The following is a 23472-nucleotide window of genomic DNA, read 5'->3' as shown; positions in this document are numbered from 1 at the left end:
CTATTGAAACGAAGAATTTATTCACTGGGTTTTCCCCTCAAGAGGGGTTTTTCCCTGGCGTAGTGCCTACATCTGGTGTCTATTGTTTTATGTGTTGTTGCTTTGGTAATTGCTTGATGAACTAAAAGAAAGAAGATATAAAGAATCTTAATAACAAGAAACATCACAAGAAATTATCAAGAATAAGAAAATCATTTTGCCTTTCTGATTTTCTAACATGGTTTTAGAGCTTTGGTGAAGAAAGAAGAAAAAATGAGTCTCAAGCACTTGATCAAGGAACCATTCAAAAGGATTATCTCACGAAAAGAGTCTACTATATTCAAGAAATGTCTAACACAATCAAGGGAGAGAACAAACTTGAAGGGGCCTCAAACTATAGGTCCTGGAAGAAGAGGACTGACCTCATCCTTGAAAAGAACAAGGTACTAGACTTGGTCAAAGTTAAAGTAAAGAAGCCTATAGAGGATTCCAGTGATGCTGACAAAATGAAATTCAGGGAACTAGAATTGGTGGCCATGACTCTAATGGTATAAGGAATAAAGGACAACCTTGTCCCATTCATAGTTAATATTGATCATGCTCAAGAAATGTATGAAGCCTTGTCAAAGTTATTTACTATTAAGAACATTGGTCACGTAGCAAGTTTGAAGAATGAGCTAAGGACCACAAAGATGACTAAAGAAGACACAGTGGCATCCTTCTTTGTGAAGATAGCAAGAATGAGGGATGATCTTTTGGCCATTGATGAAATTCTTCCAGACAAAGAACTTGTGATCACTTCCCTATTGGGAATGCCACCTACTTGGGATGCATTTGCTGCAAGACTTAACAGTTGGAAGGTAGCTCCCATTTTTGAAGCACTATGGATTGCCTGCAGTCAGGAAGAATTAAGGATCTCACTAGATGCCAATCCTAAAGGAGTATCAAATGCCTACATTGCTCAACATAAAGGAAAGAAATCGAAAGGACCAAGGAAGAAAGTTGACATGTCTAAGGTAGAATGCTATCAATGTCATAACAAAGGTCACTATAGGAGTGATTGTCCCGACAAACAAAGAAACAAGAAGATAGAAAGAGATCAAGCCAACATCGCTAAAGAAGGAGACCCAGAGAAAGTCAAGCTCGAAGAATCTGACATTAGGGATTTACACTACCAAGTCCTTTTCTTGTAGCTTTAGATATCTTGTTTTATATTTCAGATGTTTTAGAATTTATAGGTTTTTAACATATTTTGGAAAAGGCATTTTTATTGTTTTTATAAGTTTGTATGTATCCCAACTCCCAAAGATAAGTATCTCATTTCTTTTCAGTTTTTGGTCTCTTGTACTTATTTAAGTTTGATTATATTAATACTAATCACCATTCTCCCTCTATTGTCTTGATCAGGAAGACATCTGTTATATCGTCAAGGAGTATGGAAGGAAGCCACCCAAGATAAGGTTTTTCAAGAATCAAAGGTATGTCTTAAACTACAAAACATTGAATTCTTTATTGTAAATGCTTATTCATTTGACAATCTATTACTAACATTGTTGTGTCTAGCTATAGTGAATCATATTGATTCTTATTTTGGGTAATTCATCACTTAATAAATCTACCCCACTCCTACTCTTAACTAACTTTATAGAACCATAGATAAGTTCTCGAAAACACTAACCTAAGGGTATGCTAATGTGAATGTCTAAAACCCTAAACTGCTTAGGGATATTGTGAAATGATATTTGAGATTTTATTGATGATGTCATCTTTGGGATTTTGGTATGATCAAGAAAACCTAACTTAGGGTTGAATGATAAGGTCTAAAATCCTGAACCTTTGAAGTTTTGGTAATTTTTGGGTTTGCTATGTTCCTATGTTGAAACCCTAACTCATTAGGGTTTGGTGGAATGTGTAAGCAAGACCCTTATAATGTCTTAGAAATGATTTCCTTGGTATGTGTGTGTTTGTCTGATCAAACCCTAGTCTAATCAAGTTTGTTATATGTCTAACTTCTATTGATATTTGTGAAGTTGGGTTTGACTAACACATGATATGAAATGCCTTTGCATGATGATGAAACCCTAAGTATATATAGATATGTCCTTTTGGTCAAAACCCTAGCTTGGTCTAGGTTAGTATATGTCTAATGTATTAATGTTGTCAGGCATATGATATGCTTATGCATGGTAATGAATTCCTAGATACATGTGTTGACCTAGTTATTGATGGTCATAAGTCTTAGGATTTAATATAAGTCCTTGTCTGAGATTCTAGGATGATGATATTTGAAATCTAGGGTTTTGCAGCTAAACCCTAGTAGGAATTAAATTCTCTAATATGTGTGATATAACAATCTAAGATCTATTTATATAATGATTGTTGAGATTGAAATTCTATGGTTTTGGAGTTAAACCTTAGCAAAAGTAAAAATCTCTTATATATAATGACAATACGATAATTTGAGATTTGTATAAGATTGGGTTGGGATTGACATTTGATTGAAAATCTAGGGTTTGCAACTAACCTTAGTGGAAGTTGGTGATGTTAATAACTAAGCTGTGATTTGTTTGATTGATTCTTTGTATGAAATCTAGGATTTGTATGAAACCCTAGTGGAAGTCTAACATATGAATTTTGAAAGTTGTTAGATACGTTGTAGATCTATATTTGTTTGAATTGTTTCTAGGTTTGCTATATGTTGTAGCAGGGTATGTTATACCTTTAAAAGGAACATTGAAACCCTAGATGGAATGAAAGTTGTTATTAAGTAGTTTAGGGTTTATGACAAAGTCCCTAGCAAGATGTTGAAGAGTATATGTCTCTTGTTTGTAATTAAGTTTGGGTATCTGATATGTATAAAGTTGAAATGCTTCCATGATTCTGGTAAGGCTAACTTCATGCTTCTATAGATTTGGTTGTACTTGTTATCTAAGTTGTGCAGGTACACAATAATGGTTGAAAGCCATGAAAGATTCTTTGATGACGAAAAGAAGAAGTCGATCTCTCTGAGGAAGCCTAAGATCTCCCTAAGATTAAGAGGGAGTCTGGATAAAGAGATGCTCCCTAGTTGAGAGGGAGGGCATAGCTTGTTTTAAATTGAAGAATGAATTTCGAAGGATATGTTGTTGCATGAGAAGTAGGAAAGGAAAGTGTATGATTGAGGAATCTTCTATCAGAGATTCGGTTGATAGTCCTACTATGAAAAGTTGAAAAGCAACATCAAGTTGTCTGAAAAGACCCCGAAGGTTTGTATTTGATTATGTACATATGAAAGTATATTATTGATTGGGGTTGTGTTTGTACAGGTGAATTTCTCGAAGGTTTTGATAGCATGTTGGTTATCAATCAGTTTGATTGGGAGAGATTGGTCATCCTTGATCTGTTGGATCAAGGAGTGATGGGCTTCAGGAGTGAAGCATTGCCTAGGAGGACATCTGGCTGGCACTCTGTGTTCATGTCTAGGTCCCAAAGTCGGAAAAGGTGGTGTTGATTATAGAGCTATGTTTTTGCATAAACACCTAGATTTTGGATTGGTGGTTAGCAAGTAAACCTGATGGTACTTAGAGGGGCTAAAAGCTTGAGTCCATCTTATTCACACTTGGATAGATTGCCCTGGTCAAGAATCTAGTCCATAACATTATGGTGCCTAAATTGTTGAGCAACCAATGGATAGATTGCCCTGATCAGGAATCCAGTCCATGGCATTGTGGTGCCTAAAGTTTTTCATTGTTTATATAGTTTGAGCCTTCCATTGTATTTGTATATGATGAATACCTCCCTAGTTAAGAGGGAGTGTTGGAAAATGTAAGTAGTTTCGGTCTTTATTAATATGTTTGAGTCATCTTGTAATGTACTTGTCAAAAGAATAAAGAAAACAATTATTATTATTATTATTGTGACTTATTAAAGCATGGGTTTCATGCTTGGGTCACCATGTTTTAGGTCAAAGTACCCATTGAGAACTTCTAGGATTTATTCTGAGTTAATAGTCAGTGTACTTTTGAAGAGACCCTTCTTGGGCTTTTGAATCATGTAAAATGTTTAGTATTGAGTGAAATATGATTTATGTATCCTCCACATCAAGTCGGCCTAGAAGAGATCAAGTCAGCCTCACATGGAGCCTATAAATACAAGCAAATCGAATTCAATTGAAGCACAACATATCAAGCATGTTCGATATCTCTAAGGAAGCTGGGAGGTGCAAAGTCTAAAGCCGGGAAGCCAAAATAAGTGCGAGTTGGGTGGAGTCTAAGAAAAGAGAAAAATCGAAATTTTGGTGCCCCTCTCTCTGTTTCGTGCCCTAAATTAGGAGATCGAAGTCTTCCAAGTTTCAATGATGCCGGAAGTTGTTTGATGCCAGACACTGCTGCCTAGTCGAAATTGCTAGAAAGGAGATTGAAATTTTGGGAAGTTGACTTGGTGTGGAGGGAAGGTCTGGTCTTTGTCTAGGGTGAAGAGTCTCAAAAAATACTATTGAAAGGAAGAATTTCTTGACTGGGTTTTCCCATTGAGGGGGGTTTTCCCTGGCATAGTGCCTACATCTAGTGTCTATTGTTTTATGTGTTGCTGCTTTGGTAATTGCTTGATGAATTAAAAGAAAGAAGATATAAAGAATCTTAACAACAAAAAATATCACAAGTAATTATCAAGAATAAGAAAATCTTTCTGTCTTTCTTATCTTCTAACACTAAAAGGTGAAGGTCATCTTCCATAAACAGAAATCACAAAAAATCTTGTAAATATATCAATATTAGTTATAAAAAATAAAAATAAAACTAATCTGCAAACAATTTCGTACGAGAAATTTACCGACTCTAGCAAGGATGATGTCACCGCAGCATTTGTCAGGCCACCAGCCCTCATATTAGCTCGTACAGGCGCTCCAAAGCCAATAGAAGAATCTTGCCGTCTGATATTTCAGCCACCAGTTAACATATGAAAATGGTAACATCACACCTGAAGTAAGATATTGTTTTACAGTAAAAGAATAAAGGCAGAGACGAAATACCTCTCAGAAATTGTTTTCTCTAGATCCACAAAAGCCCCGCCACATATAAAGAGAATATCCTTTGTATCAATCTACAATGGCCATAAATAAAAGCTTGACAAGGGCTCTAGTAGCTTTTATTTCCAAATATAAAAATTTCAACAAAGGGAACAAGAAATCAAGCACTAACCAGCTCATCCGGTGCACATTAAAAGACAGAAAATATCCTACACGTTTTATTTCAGGTGAAAATATATCAAAAATGGAAATCAACAACTGCAATTTTTATTGAAGTTGTCAAATCTTTTGTATCGTTGATAAGAAGAGCGGTCTTACCTAATTCACTTTACTCCATATTTTAGAGCAGAGCATAGAATCTATATGGCCACCTTTCCAATAACGTTTCTCGAATATTGGCTTTGGGTATCTAACGATGCCATGACTTCAGAGAACTTTTTCCCAAGAAATGTATAACATTATTTAAGTTCACTCAATAAGTGGAAGGTGTTTACAATTTAAATATATCAACAAAGAAGCAAATGTTGAACAAAAATAAGTTTGAGGGAACTTAAATTATTGGGGCAAAACTAGAGACCATCAGCTATGAAGAAGTCTCCTAGATTCCAGACATAACATATTAGCTGAAAACTGAATGTCACGCCCAGATTTGTAAGGATCTCTAAAAATCAAATTGGAAAAGAAAAGCCATCAATATCAGACATGAGATATCTGCTTTCTTAAATAGCGTAGATACTTTGTTTAAAATAGCATTTACAAAAAGGAACTCAAGCCACCCATTTATTTTGTCCCTTTTGCAAGTATAGAACAATGATGCATTAAGGTCTAAATACCATTTGATAATGGCTCAATAAGTGGAAAGGGTTTACAATTTAAATATATCAACAAGCAGCAAACATTGAACAAAAATAAATTTAAGGGAACTTAAATGCTTTGGGGCAAAACTGGAGACCATCAGATATGAAGAAGAATATCTTAGTTTCCAGACATAAAATGTTAGCTGAAACTTAACATCACACTGAGATTTGTAAGGATCTCTAAACACTTCAAATTGGAAGAGAAAAGCCCTCAACCTGAGAGACAGGATATCTGCTCTCCTAAATAATTTAGATCCTTTGTTCGAAATAGTATATACAAAAAGGAACTCAAGCCACCCATTAATTTTGTTCCTTTTGCAAGTATAGAACAATGATGCAATGAGGTATAAATACCATTTGAAAATGGCCGGGTGAGAAATTTCAAAATGAGATTAATCATTTCAAACAAAAGAAACAACTGCTCAACAAAGGATTTCAAGCTCGGACAAGAAATAAGCAATCCATACATCCAAAAAACAACAAAACCACAATTTGGTTAGAAAAAACAATATTCTGATCAAGGAAGCCATCATCCAAAGCTCTAGCTCACACTGATGGGAAAGATGTTAAAATTGGCAACTAGGGCCAAACTCCATGTCGGTCATCTTATTTATGGTAGTTGATATTTTTCTTGGATTCCTCTCATCGAGAGGTGTAGGATTGATCTAAAGATCATCCAATTCCAATAAGTATTCATGGAGTTATGAATTTATTTGCGTTATAAGACAATTCGTCAAGGTCAGCCAGCAACCAAATAAACCCCACATGTGCTCAACGTTTTAGTATAAATAGAGGTAGCCTTCAAGTCATTTCTGGGATCTCTTCCTCTCTCTACTTGTCTTTGGGTTTTAGTAGAAGGAGAGATCCTAAGGAATAATGTTGCCTTGATCCAGAGGGAAGAAAGCCGGAACTGCCGGAAAAGCCAAAAAAGCCTGAACTGCAAGAAAAGCCAGAAATGCCTGAAAAGTTGAAAATGTCAAAAACTACCGGAAAAGCCGGAACTGCCAGAACTATCGGAAAAGCAGGAAAAGCCGGAACTGCCGGAAAAGCCGAAACTGCCGAAAAAGTTGGAAATGCCGAAAAAGACAGAACTGCCTGAAAAGACGGAACTGCTGGAAAAGTCGGAACTGCTGGAAAACACAGAATTGTCTGAAATGCCGGAAAACTCGGAACTACCAGAAAAGTCGGAAAAGTCAGAACTGCCGGAAAAGCCAGACCTGCCGAAAAAGCCGAAACTGTCAGGAACAACCGAACTGTTGGAACTACCGGGAACAACCAAAACTGCCGGGAATAGCCAGGGACTGCCAAAACAGCCAGAGCATCTGTCTCCGAAGGAGAGCAGCATGCAAGGGACAGCTAACTAACATTAGGGAAGTTGTATGGTACTTAGCAGCAATGTTACATGGTTCAGGTTCTGGTTCGGGTTCGACAATGATTAGGTTCAGTTTGAGTTCGTATGTTTTTATGAGGTTCGTCATAAGGTTCGTGTATATATATATATATATATATATATATATATATATATATATTATAGGATAAAATAGTAAGAGATTGTTAAAATTGGCAACTAGGGCCAAACTCCATGTTTATGGCTGCTGATATTTTTATTGGATCCCTCTCATCAAGAGGTGTAGGATTGATCTAAAGATCATCCAATTCCGATAAGTATTTATGCAGTTATGAATTTATTTATGTTATAAAACAAATTGTCAAGTCAGCGAGCGTCTTATGTAGGCTCGGAAGCCCAATAGTCATCTCTATTCATCATCTACGTTTTAGTATAAATAGGAGAGGACTCGAAGTCATTTGACATACATACTTCATGTGATCTCCTCTCCACGTCTTGGGTTTTTGGTGAAGGAGAGACACTAATGAAGAATGCCCTAGCTGCAGATGAAGCCCGAGTTACAATCAATGTGATGCCCTAATTCGTGCCTATGGAGACATCTATACGCAGAGATAAAAGACCTTATACACAAGAGACATATATACACGCAGGCAATGAAGATATATATATACACGCAGGCAATGGAAATATATATATACACGCAGGCAATGGAAATATATATATATATATATATATATATATATATATATATATATCTATACGCTGGTAATGGAGATACATATACGCACTAATGGCAATATGTATACACAGCAATAGAGACATTTACACGTTGTAATATAGATACTTAGTAGCAGTAAGAGAAGATATTTTCATGTTGTAATAGGACATTTACACGTTGTAATGAAGTCACCTTCGTCATTGACCTGAAATTCACTCGTGAGTGATCTCAGTTAAATAATTAATGAATGAAGGTATTACAGACTCATGTGCTGGTGTGTGTCTATGTTATCTTAGGCAACGGATCGATCAGATTGCAAAATACACAAACACTGGAAAATAAAAAAACAGTAAGAGAAACACAGTAAGAAAATACAAGAACACAACAGATTAATAAGGAGTTCACCCCATTCTCCAGGGCTACGTCGCCAATCCAACTTTCATTGGTGGCCTTCTTTTATTGTGTCTTTAAAGCAGAGATTTACAATGAGGAGCTCAACTTGAGTCTCCTAAAACAGAGGATGCTTAGTAGGGTGGTTCTTGGATTCCCCAAGCCACTACAGTGCACAGACTCTTTCCTTACCAAGTCTCGACCTCTCTGGTCTTCAATGGGATGAGTCCAATGGTGCTCAATTCCCAACAGATATCCTCACCGGGATGGCTTGAACCTCTCAAGCCTTCTGTCTGCTCGATGCTGCCTTAGGCCAACTTGGCGCTCTGTTTTTTTGTTTCTTGCTTCACTGTCTCTTTCTCGCTTGTCTCTGTTCTCCTCGTTCTCTCTTTTGTTATGTTCTCTGTCTATTCATGGCTTAAAGCCAATCTGTCCTCGACTGTTCATTTCCTCTCCCGCCCCTTCGGTTCGCCTGTTGTTGTTCGCTTGGAGTTCCCTGCCTCTGCGTCATCACCAACATCTCACAGGGAGGTGGCCACTTGTCCTCTCACGAACTGCGCCAGCTCTTCCTTGACGGTTTGGTATTTTAGTTACACTGTGGAATGATTCATCCGCCAACTCAGCAGTCAAATCGGATTTCAGACTTTTATATGTTGTGACTTAATTCTCTTGTTAAATCTGGTTCCTCCATCGGGCGCAATCTCCGCCGTCAGATCTGGAGCCCCCAGATCCTACGGTGTTCGCTCATTTCGCGCGGTTGACTTGCTCGACTGTTAGCGCGCGATGAGAGGTGGTTTTCTCTCTCATCCGCCGGACATGCGTCGCACAATGTATGGAATCGCTCGTTTTCTGCCAAATCCACTTACCGCCCCAAAGCGCCTCCGATATACCGCCGATTTTGGAGCGCGGGACCCACCTTTCGCGTTAGCGCTTTCCCTACAGTTTCTCGGCTTCCCATGCGACCAAGCGCTCGCGGCTTCTCCTTCTCAAGGGGTTTTGCGAATCGTGCATCAGAAATGGCCTCCATTTCCCGATCTGTGCTTCCTAACTGCCAGTTTTGCGTCCTGCACGGTCTCCATGGGCCTCGGTCAGCACACTTTGACTGAGGTCCTCGTTGTTCCTTGCTGGCTACAAATTGCCACTGTCCATAGGTCTTCCTGATAGCTCTTTATCCATAAATTCGAAGTCTGTCCTGATTTGATACAGTCATGGCACTTTGAGAATATTTATGGATCAAATTCGGATCAGTCATGGAGACAAGTCTTATACACAGGCAAAGGAGACGTATTAAGTGTAGTCATATTCAGTAGGATAAGGACGCAACTATGATCTATGAATTGGGTCAATACATAAGGCACAGCCGCAACAAAGGCATGAAACAGCAGTCAAGCAAAGTCACAATCAAATGCAGTCACAGTCAAGGTCATGGAACCGTAGTAAGTTATATTATTGTCTTGCTATGACTCTATGACGAGATAAGGATTCGATGAGGAAATCCTTGGCACATGTATCATCAACGTATTCCTGTGGCAAGAGGATCTATGAAATCCTACAGCAACATTAAAATGAGATCATGGGTAGCATAATGATGCATGATGATATGAGCATGGGCAGCATGATGATAAATGAGATCATGGGAAGCATAATGATAAACGAGATCATGGGCAACATAATGATGAATGAGATCATGAGTATGGGCAGCTTGATGATAAATAAGACCATGGAAGATGCAACATGATGAGCAGCATGAAGATGAGAGCAACTCAGTCATCAAGGTTCAACACATCTGACAGTACAGCAAGGTGTCACACGGTAATGTACAGCAAATGAACGAAAGGCAACACTATGAAGGAGTCACCTTAGAGAATGAGTTGAAGCAATATGTCTTCAATTGATCTCATGAGATATCAAAAGTCAAAATATTGACTTCTATTGTATATGTACTATCTCTCTCTTTCTCTGCTGAACATTGAAGAACATAAAAGAAGAATTGATCAAGGGTTTCCCCACATTGGGTTTGAACCTGGCCGACGCCACATCTTGTGTCCTCTTGTCTTGGCTTGTCTTCTGCGATTTATATTTATGTTCTATCTGCAGTTTACTTTAATGCTGATGTGATTGTTAATCTGGAAAAGATATTGGAAAATTCAAATAAATTTCTCTAGCATAGAACATACCTAAAATTAACAGAAATCAACATCAATGAACATCAAAAATGCTATCACGGACATGGAAACTGAAAGGATAAATTACAAGCTTGAGTTGTGCCATAAAGTTATGAGTTTTGATCTTCGGACTTGGTCAATGGCTATGAGGTTCGATAAGGTTCGTCGAACCTCAATTTTTTTTAAGGTTCGCCAAAATTCGAACCTCAAGGTTAAAGTTCGACGAACCTTGTGACATAGCTTAGCAGCAAATACACCAAGCATGCAATGTTACAGCTAGCATGCAAGGGACAGCTAGCATGCAACAGCAAGCATGCTAAGGACAACAAGCATGCTAGGGACAACAAGCAAGCAAGATGCAGCCAACACATAGGTCAGTATGGCAACATGGTGCAACAATGGCACATAATGCAATACAGTGACGGGTACAATCATGATTAATGAACCGTGATGAGATGCAACATAGTGATGATGGGTGCAGCATGGTGCAACACGGTGAGGTGCAGCATGATGACAAAATGCAACACAACGATAGGTGAAGGAGTCACCTTGGAGAATCAGTTGAAGGAGAATGTCTTCAACTGATTTCATGTATCATCTCTGTAGAGATGATCTATGCTCTTATCTAGATAAGTCAAAGTGTTGACTTTTGTTGTAAATGTACTATCTCTCTCTCTCTCTCTGTTGAACTATTGAAGAACATATAAGAAGAATTGATCAAGGGTTTCCCCACATTGAGGTTTGTCCTTGGCTAGCGCCACATCTTGTGTCCTCTTGTCTTGGCTTGTCTTCTGCAATTATGTTTATGTTCTATCTGCAGTTTACTTTAATGCTGATGTGATTGCTAATCTGGAAAAGATATGGAGCTAACAGTGAAAAATAAAATAAATTGCTCTAAGCATAGAACATACCTAGAATTAACAAAAGGAAATTCTCTAATAAGTTACATCAGGATCTATTTTCATAGAGCAGTGATGTTTAAAGTATGACAACCACAAGAAATATAATTAGATCATTGACAAGTATTTAGTATACTTGGGAAGAAAAAAAGGTCCAAGAAGGGATAAATCATGCAGAAAACTATAACATGGGCAAAAAGTGTATCTGACAAAGAAAGTGAAGGATATTCTACGTCATTTACAAAATCTATTCAGAAACATCCCAATTCTATCGTGAAATCACGATTTTTTGGCCGAGCCTATGTTTGCTTATTTTATCAATATTTTGGTGGTATGTTAATTTTTCCAATATTCGCCGATTTTTACAGACATTTTCCTGATTTTTACAATTTTTTGGTTTTCCGAACCCTTGCAGATTTTATCCCGGTGGCAATGTTTGCAGCATTCTTGGATGCACAAACCAACATTTGAAGCAGTAGAACAAAATGCAATCAAAAGAACAGCAAATATAATTCATCAATATAAATCAATCACAAGGATGGAAACTAGACTTCAGAGAAACTGTGAAAAAAACACCATTTCTGTACATGGAGAACCCAAAAGCCTTCTTGATGCCTTTTCCAGTCAAGGAAAAGAGTCAACCACGTAGGGCCTTGTTCGGGTTTTCTCTGTGTTTTTCCATAAAAGTGGTACTCCTCTTTTCATTCAATCTAATATTCAAAATAAATCAAAGAATAGAAATATGATCACTCAACACATTCACCTGTGAGTGGACCAGGTGTTTTAAAAGGAAAATAAAGATAATAATATCAAAAATGAATATAATCTGACAATTCATTCCATAGTACGTGTCCATTCATACATCATGAGGAAAACATATTTGAAGCAAATAAGTAGAAAAAAAGTAGAGAAATGGTCCAAATATTCAAAGAACTCTAAAATAATTCCATGCATTCAAAGATCATAAAGAGTCACCAGCGAACATTCACGAGATTTCATTACTCATTTAAAACTCTTGAAACCATAGATGACATGCACCTTCAAAAATAGCGCTCTACGAAATTGAAAGAATAATTTTACAAACTAAATTTTGAAAAGGTAAGAGGCCAAAGCACTTTACAAAATCCTGATACTTGCGTAAAAGCAAAGGTCTTCATCCCTAGGGGATTCGGATTGGGCTTCCATCGACTAAATAATATGAGCTTACTTGGAAGAAAAAGAGAAACTGCAGTCAAGGATTGGCTTTACAAATATTAAGACAATTAATAAAGTTGGATGATCAAAGACTAAGGATAAGGAAAGGGTATTGCTTCAAAACAAGATAAAGGACACTCACAAAATTGCAGAAGGACCACCGGTGAAATGAATTCTCTCTCCCTTTCACAGCAATTGTGTTGGAGTATATAATTCTTTTCAAATGTTTGTTAATCTAATCATTGAGGCAGTTATTCAAGTAAACCATTCTTCAATATACTCCATCCGTGGTATGCTTAGGTTTTTCCTATATGTGTTAATTGAATAAAGATCCATTTTGAAAATATGAAGTTAGAAATTCGACCTCCAAGCTAGGTCCTATTTCAAATATTCCAGATTCCTCTTTTCTATGATCAATTTAAAAATGAGTTATAGAGAGGCCCAAAATTGGCCACGACTATTCTTCTAATTTTCTGAGCTGATATCTATAGTTTTAGCCCTGGAAACCACTCCCAACGTATTCTTCATGCTTCTTGTTAAATCTCTTAATACTAGCCAAGATTTATTTTCTCGCAACAAATATTTATTCCCAGCAATTTATTTTTTATCCAGATAAATTATGAATTGTTGAAAAATTAAGGTTGAAGAACAAAATTGCTCAAGGGCCAAATCTAGGGCTCTCTGAATTAGGGCCGAAAAGTTTCAGATATGTTCAAGAGACCGAAGTTCTGAAGGGTAGCCAAGAAGGAGGAAGAAGCAAGAGAGTTGACTATTGTTGACTCAAGGAAGAACGATCTTATTAAGGAAGCTTTGTGACTTGGTCTTGGAGAGGCAAATAGGTCAAGGGTCTTGGTCTTGGTATTCGTCAATTGAAGTCTCTATAAGAAGAAGAATTCGTTTGGGTTTTCCTCTCAAGTGGGAGAGGTTTTGGCCCTGGCTGATCACCTATATTTTGTGTCTCTTGTCCCTTTATTGTTTATCCTTTGGTAGTTGTTTGATGAAAAACACTATAATAATCTAACAAAAGAGAAGATCATAATCTAATGAAGTAAAAAGCATTCACAAGCAGTTATCATTAGAAGAAAAATCACCTAAAGCATATACCTTAGATTTCTCAACACATGTGAAGGATGCACAGTTACTATTTCGTCTTTTGGATGAAGTGGTTATGGAAGTAGGGGTTGACAATGTTATACAACTAATCACGGATAATGCCTCCAACTATGTTGCAACAGGGTGGATGGAGGAAAAACACCCTACCATTTGGTCGACTCCATGCGCAGCCCCATTGTTTGGACCTCATGCTTGAGGACATTGGTCAAATTGAGTGGGTGAAGAAGTGTGTGTGGAAGAAGCAAAATCTATCACTAGATACATCTACAACCACTCATATGAGGAAACACACTAAGGGTAGAGAGCTTGTTCAATTAGCCATCACACAAGCTCTGTACATTTCATAATTATTAAGATTTTCTATTTAGTTATTGACATATTTTTGGGATTCTATTTTTTTATTTTTATATATTAAATTTTTAATAATTTATAATTTTATAAATTTAATGTCTCTGGCGTTCCCCAATTTCCCCAAAAATTCCCTAAATTTTGGGGTTGCTTATATATGTCCCCCTTGTGCGTATCCCCGCTCCCGCGTTTCCCTATCTCGGAAACTCGATGGAACATTGGATTTTTTTAGCAATTTCAATTGGCTCTTAGTCTGGGGGTCTACAGGTATGATGGCCGATCCGATTCTAATAACATTGCTTGCCACAAGTACACTTATCAGTGGTAGCTTGATTCTTCAATCTATGTGGAAAGTGATGCCACTAGTTATAATTTGGACCCAAAAGGACCCTTTTGCACAATTATTAATAATCATTGTGGCTAGCAGTGAGACTCAAGAATTTTGGCATCACCTGCACAAACTTTGAAGATGACCTACTTTGACAGTAAATTCGTAACCTTATTTGGCTAAAAATATTATTATTTTTTATTTTATGATTTTCTTGCATTTGCAATAGAATGCCACCCCATTTTTTTTCCTATTTTTTATTATGACTATAATTTTTAAATTGAAGATGTCCAAAAGTCTATCATGGTCAATAACCCAGAAAATCAGAAAAATTCTATGAAGAAAGTACTAGCCAAAAGCCTATGTAAGGTCAAAACCATGAAAACAACTAAAGAAACTCTGAGAACATTGTAAGAGCGGCCAAGGGCATCAAAATTTTTAACCAAAGGTCTAATGGCAAAAGACTGAGATCAGACGATGAGGCTCTAACACTTAATGTGATTGCCAAACCAAGCTCACGATTTAAATTCCCAAAACACTTGTAAAATAAAAGTATCCATTCAGATAAATAATAATACATATAAAATGTACGAGAGAATGATCCGGTATTACAAATCAAGGTCTCGTTATAAACAATGTTTTAAAACTCCGAATTGTTGATTTTTAATGTACCTTGGACAAGTGGTTTCCCATAGGTTAGTCTCTACCTAGGGAAAAGTGTCCAAAATAATTATTTTCCTAAGTGTGACTTTATAAAGTGAAAATGACTTTATAAGTGGTAAAGTCAATGTTCAATTATAAAGTGAAAAGTCACTTTAGACATAAAGTACAATGTGGGCATTTTATTTAATGGGTGAGTTAAAAAATAGAAAGTGAGAATTATATGCACATATATTCTCATCCCTTGATCTAAATGAATCTGAGCCATTAGATCTTAGGATTGCCCAAAAGCCATTTAGGGAAACAAAAGGGGGAAAAGAAAAGAGAGACTGCATTCATTCTTCATGAGCAGATTGGAGAAAGGAGGTTGAGAGCTGGAGAAAAGTTTTGAAGGAGAAATTTGTTGCAGCAAGCTGAAGGACTGATTTATGGGTAAAGTTGGGCATGGAAATCAAGGCATCGAAAACAGCATAAGGTACAGTAAGAACAACATTGAATGTTGTGAGTTGCACGTCGTTCGAGAGAAGTTTTTGAAAAACAAATTGAAAAAAAATCGTACAGTATGTATAGTAGTACGGAAAACCATACAGTTCGTACAGTGGTATGGAAATTTGTATAGTCAGTACAGATTATATACAGCTGTATCCGTACAGTACATATTTTCAGCTTCAAGTGGGCACGGTTTTCAAGGAGTTTTGGGCTGAAGAGATAAGTTGTATTTTACTGTTTTGTTTTGTCTGCAAATGCATTTTTCCTAAACTTGAAAGATAAATAAATTTGAAGAGCTCTCTAACAGGTTTTCCTCGGAGAAGATTGAAGGTGTTTTGCCTAGGTCTAAGTTTACCAAAAATCTGTGTGTACTTTTATGTGTTGTTGATTTGGTTATGTCCATATTTATTTTCAGCATGTGTTGACAATCCCATGTGTTTTACTCTGAAAATTTCATTTCCAAAATTCTATATGTTGAATGTATGTTTATGGGTAAGGGAATTTAATTGAATGGGAGTGATAATGTGAAATTAAAATCAGGTTGGGATTGTAGGAAACCTTTTTTTAGTCATCAAATTTCAACACAACTCAGACTCTGAACCAGTCGATGGTCAACTCTGACTCCAACTCGACCTAGTTGATTTCAATGACTCGGTATTTGTAAAAAATACATTAAATATTTATTTTTTCATTAAAAAAAAAAAAAAAAAAAAGCCATAATTTTGAAGATTTTAATTCATGTTTCCAAACACAAAGCATTAGAATATAGAGAGAAGACAACATACGATCAAAGTAGACTCATTAATATATCCATTATATCAAAATGGCGCCCAGTGCACTGTCCAATACATGTAATATATAGAGATCAGAACAAAAACACATAACCAAGGAGGCTCTAAATGGCCTCTACAACAAAACATCACTAGTCACTAGTCACTACTTGCTACTGCTAGAGAAGCCAACATCATTTGGCTCAGACACTGAATCAGAGTCAAACGGGGAAACCCATGGCTCCTTCTCTTGATCACGATCTCCAACTACAACCGTAGAAGTAGTAGCACTAGTAGGCGCAGCAACTGCACGCTGAGATAGACGAGCTATGCGCTTGCGTCGTGGCTAAGTAGAGGAAGTGCCTGCAACTGGAGGACTTGGGGTTGGGCCTAGTACTAGTGGATCTACATTTAACTGAACATTATGTTCAACTAATGCCTCCATCTGTAAATCCAAATCAAGACCAATATCCTCATCAGAATCAAACTCTGTTGGATGACTCTCCACTACCCAATCTGATGTTGGATCAATATCTTCCAACACAATGGGATCTATATCAAGTCTTTTGTTCAGCAATTGGTTGCGTCTTAGCCGGAGATTGTATTGGACATAGACTAGATCCTTTAACTGTTTTTGTTCCAAACGGTTTCTCTTCTTCGTGTGAATCCTCCCTGTCATGTCCCTTCTCAAACACATTTGTAATAGGGTGTTGCTACACAATTTTGCACCATTTTGGCTAAGGAAGAGAACCATCATTTTCGACTTAGGGACTTAGGAGGCAATTCAAATTACTTTGGTTGTTAGTGGAATGTGGGGGGCACCCACATGGGAATTCAAATTGACCCATTTGAATAGCTTGGAGGAAAAGTCGAATAGGTGGGTGGAGGGGCCCACATGAGGCAAGGGAGGCCTAAGGAGTTATAAGGAGGGAGCAGCTCTCATTTTGGGATTCATTCATACATCTTGCAAACAAAATCACTTGACTGTTCACTCCGCTGTTTAGCTGAGTCAACTGGCTATTTAGCCACGAATCTCTCAAGCTGGAGATTCAACCTCTACTTCGGAGGACCATCCGTGCCCACCCTAGAGAGGCAGTTCTATAAGGATTTCAGGAGTTCTGAGGCAATGACAAAGCACCACCGACCAACGCAGAGCAAGGAATGCGTATTTCTGGGCAGCCAGAGAATACGCAAAGGGAGATAGAGGCCAACAAAGATCAGATTGTTTGCAGGAGAGTTAGAGAGCTGAGATAGCAACAATAGACCAACATTCTTGCTGAGTTTTATAGCCAGCATTTCAGCAATTCGAATTGCCAGGATAGGGGACAGTGCAGAGGCCACTGAACAGTTTTTCATGGAGCTTAGGGGCAGGTGTCTTAAGCCAAGAGCTCACCCGGGAAGTCAGGGATTGGATAGCAAGGGTCAGCCCAGCTCTTAGGGGAATTTCCAGCAGGATTTATAGGTAGTTTCTAGTAGGCCGAGTTTTGCAGTTGCAGCTGAGGTAGGGCTCCAAGGGGGTTGAATTTCAAAATTCTAAACCAACCAAAATACTTTCTAGGTTTTTGACAAGGATCCCAAATGTAAAGTTTCATAATTTTCTGAGCACCGAAGGTGGGGTTTTAAGCCGTATCTTTGCAGCAGACAATGTAGAATTGTTGGGGATTGAATAGCGCCTTTGGGGTCGATTTTGGGAAGTCCAAATTGCGCCAAACCATTTCTGGGTTTTTGTGGGTTTTGGCCAAGGAGTTTGTGGTTGAAGTTTCATCATTTTCTTATCACCAAAGGAGGAGTTTCTTGCAGTCCCTTTCCAGCATGTGAGATCATTGTATTATCACCTTGGGTTCTGTCACGCTTGCCATTGAGCCAAGCCCAGGTGCATTCCTCCATACTACGCTTGCCATTGAGCCAAGCCCAGGTGCATTCCTCCATACTATAGTACTTGCACCATTGATTAATAAAATGGCTCTGTTGGCTCTTAATTCCAGAGTTTTTATGAGTTTTTTTTAGAGTTTTTATTATGAGCATTTGCTGATTGTTTAAAATTTTTGTGTTGTAAATCGTTTTTGCTTTGCATATCACTCATTACAGTGGTATCAAAGCATGACCTTGGCCCAGCTGTGGGAAATTACCCAAAAGATCATGGAAGCTTTGGGTATGAGTGCACAATGACGAGTGAAACAGGGACAAGCCCATTGCTCAAGGGAAATCCAGTATGCAAAAATTCTAGGGTAGAATTCATTGGGACGATGAGAGGTTGGCCCAGTTGAGGAGGGTGACAAACCAAACCCATCCTCACCCTTTCAACAAGGATGTTAGAGGTGAGCAGGTCGTGGGGGTGCAGCCATCTACATCGTGTGGGGAAAGTCGACTAGATCAGGGCACCAGATCTCCTGAAAAGGAGCAAACAGGACAAAGACGGTTAGAGGGTGAGACTAGGGGGTGCTTTTGCTAGTGGAGACCTGGCTTTAGATATCAGGAGCTTGAGGGTTAAGCATGATGTTGAGAGCCCACGGGATGATGAGGAGCACATCGATATACCTAATGTGGCACAAGAGTCACCTTTATAAGAGACCTCTTTGATAACCCCAGTTGACACCCTGATTGAGAGGATAGAGCCTAATCACATAGAGCCATTTGTTGAGGGGGTGCCATCCCTGGACGAGATGCCAACAGTTGTTGAGGTATCTAGAGTCGTGACCGAGTTTACAGGTGATAGATGCCCACGACAGTTCCATCAGTTTCAGGCCGACCTTCTAGCATTAAAAAGGAAGGTCATGTTAGTGTGAGAAGTGATTTTGCAACAGAACGAGGAGTTGGAGGGCATGAGAGCAGTTTGGGCCGAGTCCACAACCAAATTGACTCACGTTGGGGACCAGTTGGATTCCCTATTGGTGCAGCTAGAGTGCACGTTGGAGCGTGAGAGCAGCCCTCTTCGAGCATACATAAACGGGGTTGGCAGCACTGTTAGGTTACCTTGGCCCATTGGACAAAGGGAGACAGAGCTACCTAGTCAGATTGTATGTATTGACCAGGATAGCGAGATGAGACGACCTGAGTTGCACAGGATGAAACACCCGCATGTTGGGGTTGTTCTATGTGCGGTAGTTCATGCATTCGATCCCTCTCTTGGGGTTGGGTGGCGAGAGATTCTGAGTTGATATCCGGTGGAGTGGACTATGGAGATGGTAGTGGACCCAAGTGGAGCTCAATAGGAGTTTCTAGGCACTGGGGATGCTGGAAGCCCCGACTAGCATTGGGATCCGAGAGGGACCACCTATCATTTCCCATGTATGACGGTTGACTACAACTGGGATGGTGCAGTTGACATAGCAGTTGAGCATGCACATTCGCTAGGGGAGTCTTGGTCAACACCAGTGACCGACCAATTTATGGACATACTCTTTTGGTTTTCTTGGTATGGCATTTGTACACGGGATCACTAGGTGATCAACATACTCTGGCAGGAGTTTGTCGGAGGAGGTGGCATTGGCAGGCCACCAGATGGTGCCTTGCATGGAGCTGGGGGCTCTTCACTTTTGTGTGGGGCACAGAGGACGCAAAGGAGCAAAGCAGTGGTGGCATCAATGTTGACACACAGGGAGAGTCACTTCTTGAATCCCTCAAGGGGGATTTGGAGGGAAGATCCATTCATCGGCGGGGATAATGATGCAATGGTGGAGGTGATGATACTGATCGGGTGTGGCCTGACACGTAGAGACATAGCTCTAGGCCATCATATCCAGGGATCTGTGGGAACATCTAGCGTTGAGCAGTAGTCTATAAGTGGGCATGGAGATGCATGGTGGTGTATTGTAGTGTGTTGGATTGCGTTGCGAAGTGGGAGTGCCTCACATCGCAGTGAGTACATGCATGGAGTGACAGGGGCAGTGACACGGGTAGGAAGCAAGACGGTACAAGATGGCATAACTGCAGCGGAGGGTATCCAGCAATGTACATGGGTAGGTCGCGATGTACAGTGGCATGTCCAAGGGTACTGGGATTATCAGTCGTATGCAGAGGCATATGGTGTTGCACAACGAGGTCTTGGAGTGTTGCCTCCAGGGACACCCATGGACGAAGATACCGGGCATACCTTTGCGTGTAGTTCACCCAAGATCGATGGGGACACAGATGAGCAATACTTGATGGTATCCGTGGGGACTCACACTCCTGACCCTCTTATACGTCACTTACAAGAACGGGCGATCAAGTTGTTGTCCTTTGACACTCTGGGCATGAGCAACAGGGGACGGGGAGCTCACCCAAGATATTTGGATGATACTTGGTGCGATAGAGGGGAGACTTCTCAGCGGGGGCATCAAGTCGATGCGCGAGTTGATAGCCACAAGTCGAGGGATGAGGTGATCACCGACAGGGATGGCATATCATTCATCACTGATCCTATGCCTGGGGAGTTGGTCACAGGGGAGACATGTTTCACTCTTTCCACAGGGCATGTCTGGACCATGCATGAGCAAAGGATACCGTGTACGGCTGAGATAGTTGTCCAGTATGTATTCAGGTTCCCGACATTGTATCGACACATTCTCCAGGGGGCGGGTAGCCGAACCAGTGGCGATGGTTGGCAGGAGCAAGATGGATCCGCATACACTGAGTCGATTGTGTGTATCAGATACCCATTTATTGGTTTCATTCAGGGGGTAGCTATTTGGCACACGTGGTTTCCAGTAGTCATCAGTAGTACTACACAGTGGCAAGCACCAAGCAGTTTAGCATGCCTCAGATTAGTTCATGATGTATGGAGCCTATATATGGGTGGCATGCAAGGACTAGAGATGAGGGCCAAAGGGATTCCATCGATTGTCATGGCCATGCTGCAACAGGTCTGCCTATGGGATGCAGGTATTCAGTTGATCGACAGATCACTCGTGATGAGCAGGGTCGTGGCAGAGAGTGATATTGTTCGCTCTTGGGATGACACATGGGGGTTCACAGAGGGTTTCATCATATGGGGAGGCAAACATTCTCTATTGCTACACAAGTTTGGAGTTATATTTGGATGGGTAGGCCTTGGTGCCATGGAGATGCCCAGGCAGGATGTGTCTCGCCTCTTTCAGTATTCCACCATCGAGTTCCAAGAGAGGAGGATATTGTCTGTGCATGATGGGGAGTATGACATTGTCAGAGTAGCGCAGCGTCAGCATGGTGGCACCACTCTGGGACTAGCAGGGAACAGGGGTGTCATAGGTCTTCACAGCTCAATAACCTTTAGGGATGCGTCGGCTACTGCAGGGGGAGATCATACAGATCTTTCATTGGGCTTTAGCGAGTCACTGATGCAGCAAGCGACTTCTGGTACTTGCACCGCACAGGATAGTGAGTGGAGCGACGGGAGCTTCATGTTGGACAAGATGGCCTAGGATCCTGGTATTGAAGGATTCTTTCATATCAGGACAGTGTTGAGGTCAAGGACGATTCAATGGCACATCTGGGACCCTGGCACATGTTGTAGTAATAGTGGCGAGCAACAGTTAGAGAGGATGCTCGTTCAGGCATTGCTTGAGGACAAGCAATGTTTGGAGCGTTGCAAGAACTTGTCGTATGTGGATGCCACCTGGGACGGTGAGCACATATTGGAGCACCCATCTTTGAGGTTGCTTGAGGGCAAGCAACATTTGGGAGGGGAAGACTGTCATGTCCCTTCTCAAACACATTTGTAACAGGGTGTTGCTACACAATTTTGCACAATTTTGGCTAAGGAAGAGCACCCATCATTTTCGACTTAGGGACTCAGGAGACAATTCGACTTAATTTGGTTGCTAGTGGAATGTGGGGACCACCCATTTGAATAGCTTGGAGGGAAAGTTGAATAGGTGGAAGGAGGGGCCCACATGAGGAAAGGGAGGCCCAAGGAGTTATAAGGAGGGAGTAGCTCTCATTTTGGGATTCATTCATACATCTTGCAAACAAAATCACTTGACTGTTCACTCTGCCGTTTAGCTGAGTCAAACGGTTGTTTAGCCACGAATCTCTGAAACGAGATATTCAACCTCTACTTTGGGGGACCATTCGTGCCCACCCTAGAGAGGTAGTTCTAAAAGGATTTCAAGAGTTCAGGGGCAGTGACATAGCACCAACAACCAGCGCAGAGCAGGGAGTGCGTATTTCTAGCCAAAAAATACGCAAAGGGAGATAGAAGCCAGAAGAGATCAGATTCTTTGTCGGAGAGTTAGAGAGTTGAGATAGCAACAATAGACCAGTATTCTTGATGAGTTTTATAGCCAGCACAGCCAGCATCCCAGCAATTTGAATTGCTGGGCTAGGGGACAGCACAGAGGCCACTCAATGGTTTTTCGTGGAGCTTAGGAGCAGGTGTCTTAGGCCAAGAGCTCACCCGGGAAGTCAGGGATTGGATAGCAAGGGTCAGCCCAGCACTTTGGGGGCATTTCCAGCAAGATTTACAGGCAGTTTCCAGCAGGCCGAGTTTTGCAGTTGCAGCTAAGGTTGGGCTCCAAGGGGGTCAAATTTTAGAAGTCTAAACCAACCAAAATTCTTTCTAGGTTTTTCTGGGTTTTTGACAAGGATCCCAAATATAAAGTTTCATAATTTTCTGAGCACCGGAGTTGGGGTTTTAAGTCGTATCTTTGCAGCAGACAATGTAGAATTATTAAGGATTGAATAGTGCCTTTGGGGACCGATTTTGGGAAGTCCAAATCAGACCAAACCATTTCTGGGTTTTTGTGGGTTTTGGCCAAGGAGTTTGTGGTTGAAGTTTCATCATTTTCTGAGCACCGGAGGAGGAGTTTCTTGCAGTCCCTTTCCAGGCAATAGTGAAGTTTTCTAGGTAGTGCAGAGCATTAGAGGAGCAGTGATCTCCAACATTTGAGATCATTGTATTCTCACCTAGGTTCTGTCACGCTTGCCATTGAGGCAAGCCCAAGTGCATTCCTCCATACTATTGTACTTCCTCCATTGATTAATAAAATGGCTTAGCTGGTTCTTAATTCCAGAGTTTTTATGAGCATTTGCTAATTGTTTAAAACTTTTGTGTTGTAAATCATTTTTGCTTTGCATATCACTATTTATTTAAGATTGGAACATTACACTCTCAAAGACAGACCAATTGGGCTCCCACCTAGAAGAACTGCAAGTTTGACTCAAAATATGGATTGCAAACTTCTGCAATTGAGGACAATGGCTACCAAATGCCTCCCACCGTTGTCCTGCAAAAAACATAGTTGTGTAATG

General features: G+C 40.0%; 1 protein-coding gene across 1 annotated transcript in view; it reads right to left on the bottom strand.

The window, feature by feature from the left end:
* LOC149206157 (CLP protease regulatory subunit CLPX1, mitochondrial-like) overlaps nucleotides 1–23472 on the bottom strand; it is a 273918-nt gene that overhangs the window by 63299 nt on the left and 187147 nt on the right. The window contains exons 9-10 of the mRNA XM_089395327.1: nucleotides 4988–5058; nucleotides 4789–4888 (exon numbers count right to left, since the gene is read on the bottom strand). Of these exons, the coding sequence (XP_089251453.1) occupies nucleotides 4789–4888; nucleotides 4988–5058 (171 nt within the window). The remainder of the gene's footprint in view (nucleotides 1–4788; nucleotides 4889–4987; nucleotides 5059–23472) is intronic.

The sequence above is a fragment of the Pinus tabuliformis genome, chromosome 1_2 (genome assembly GCF_031772625.1).
Source record: "Pinus tabuliformis cultivar Carrire ecotype Pingquan chromosome 1_2, CPIR1, whole genome shotgun sequence".
In the NCBI taxonomy this organism is placed as follows: Eukaryota; Viridiplantae; Streptophyta; class Pinopsida; order Pinales; family Pinaceae; genus Pinus; species Pinus tabuliformis.
The sequence above is the reverse complement of the archived record's forward strand: the minus strand, read 5'-3'. Positions and strand labels throughout refer to the sequence as shown.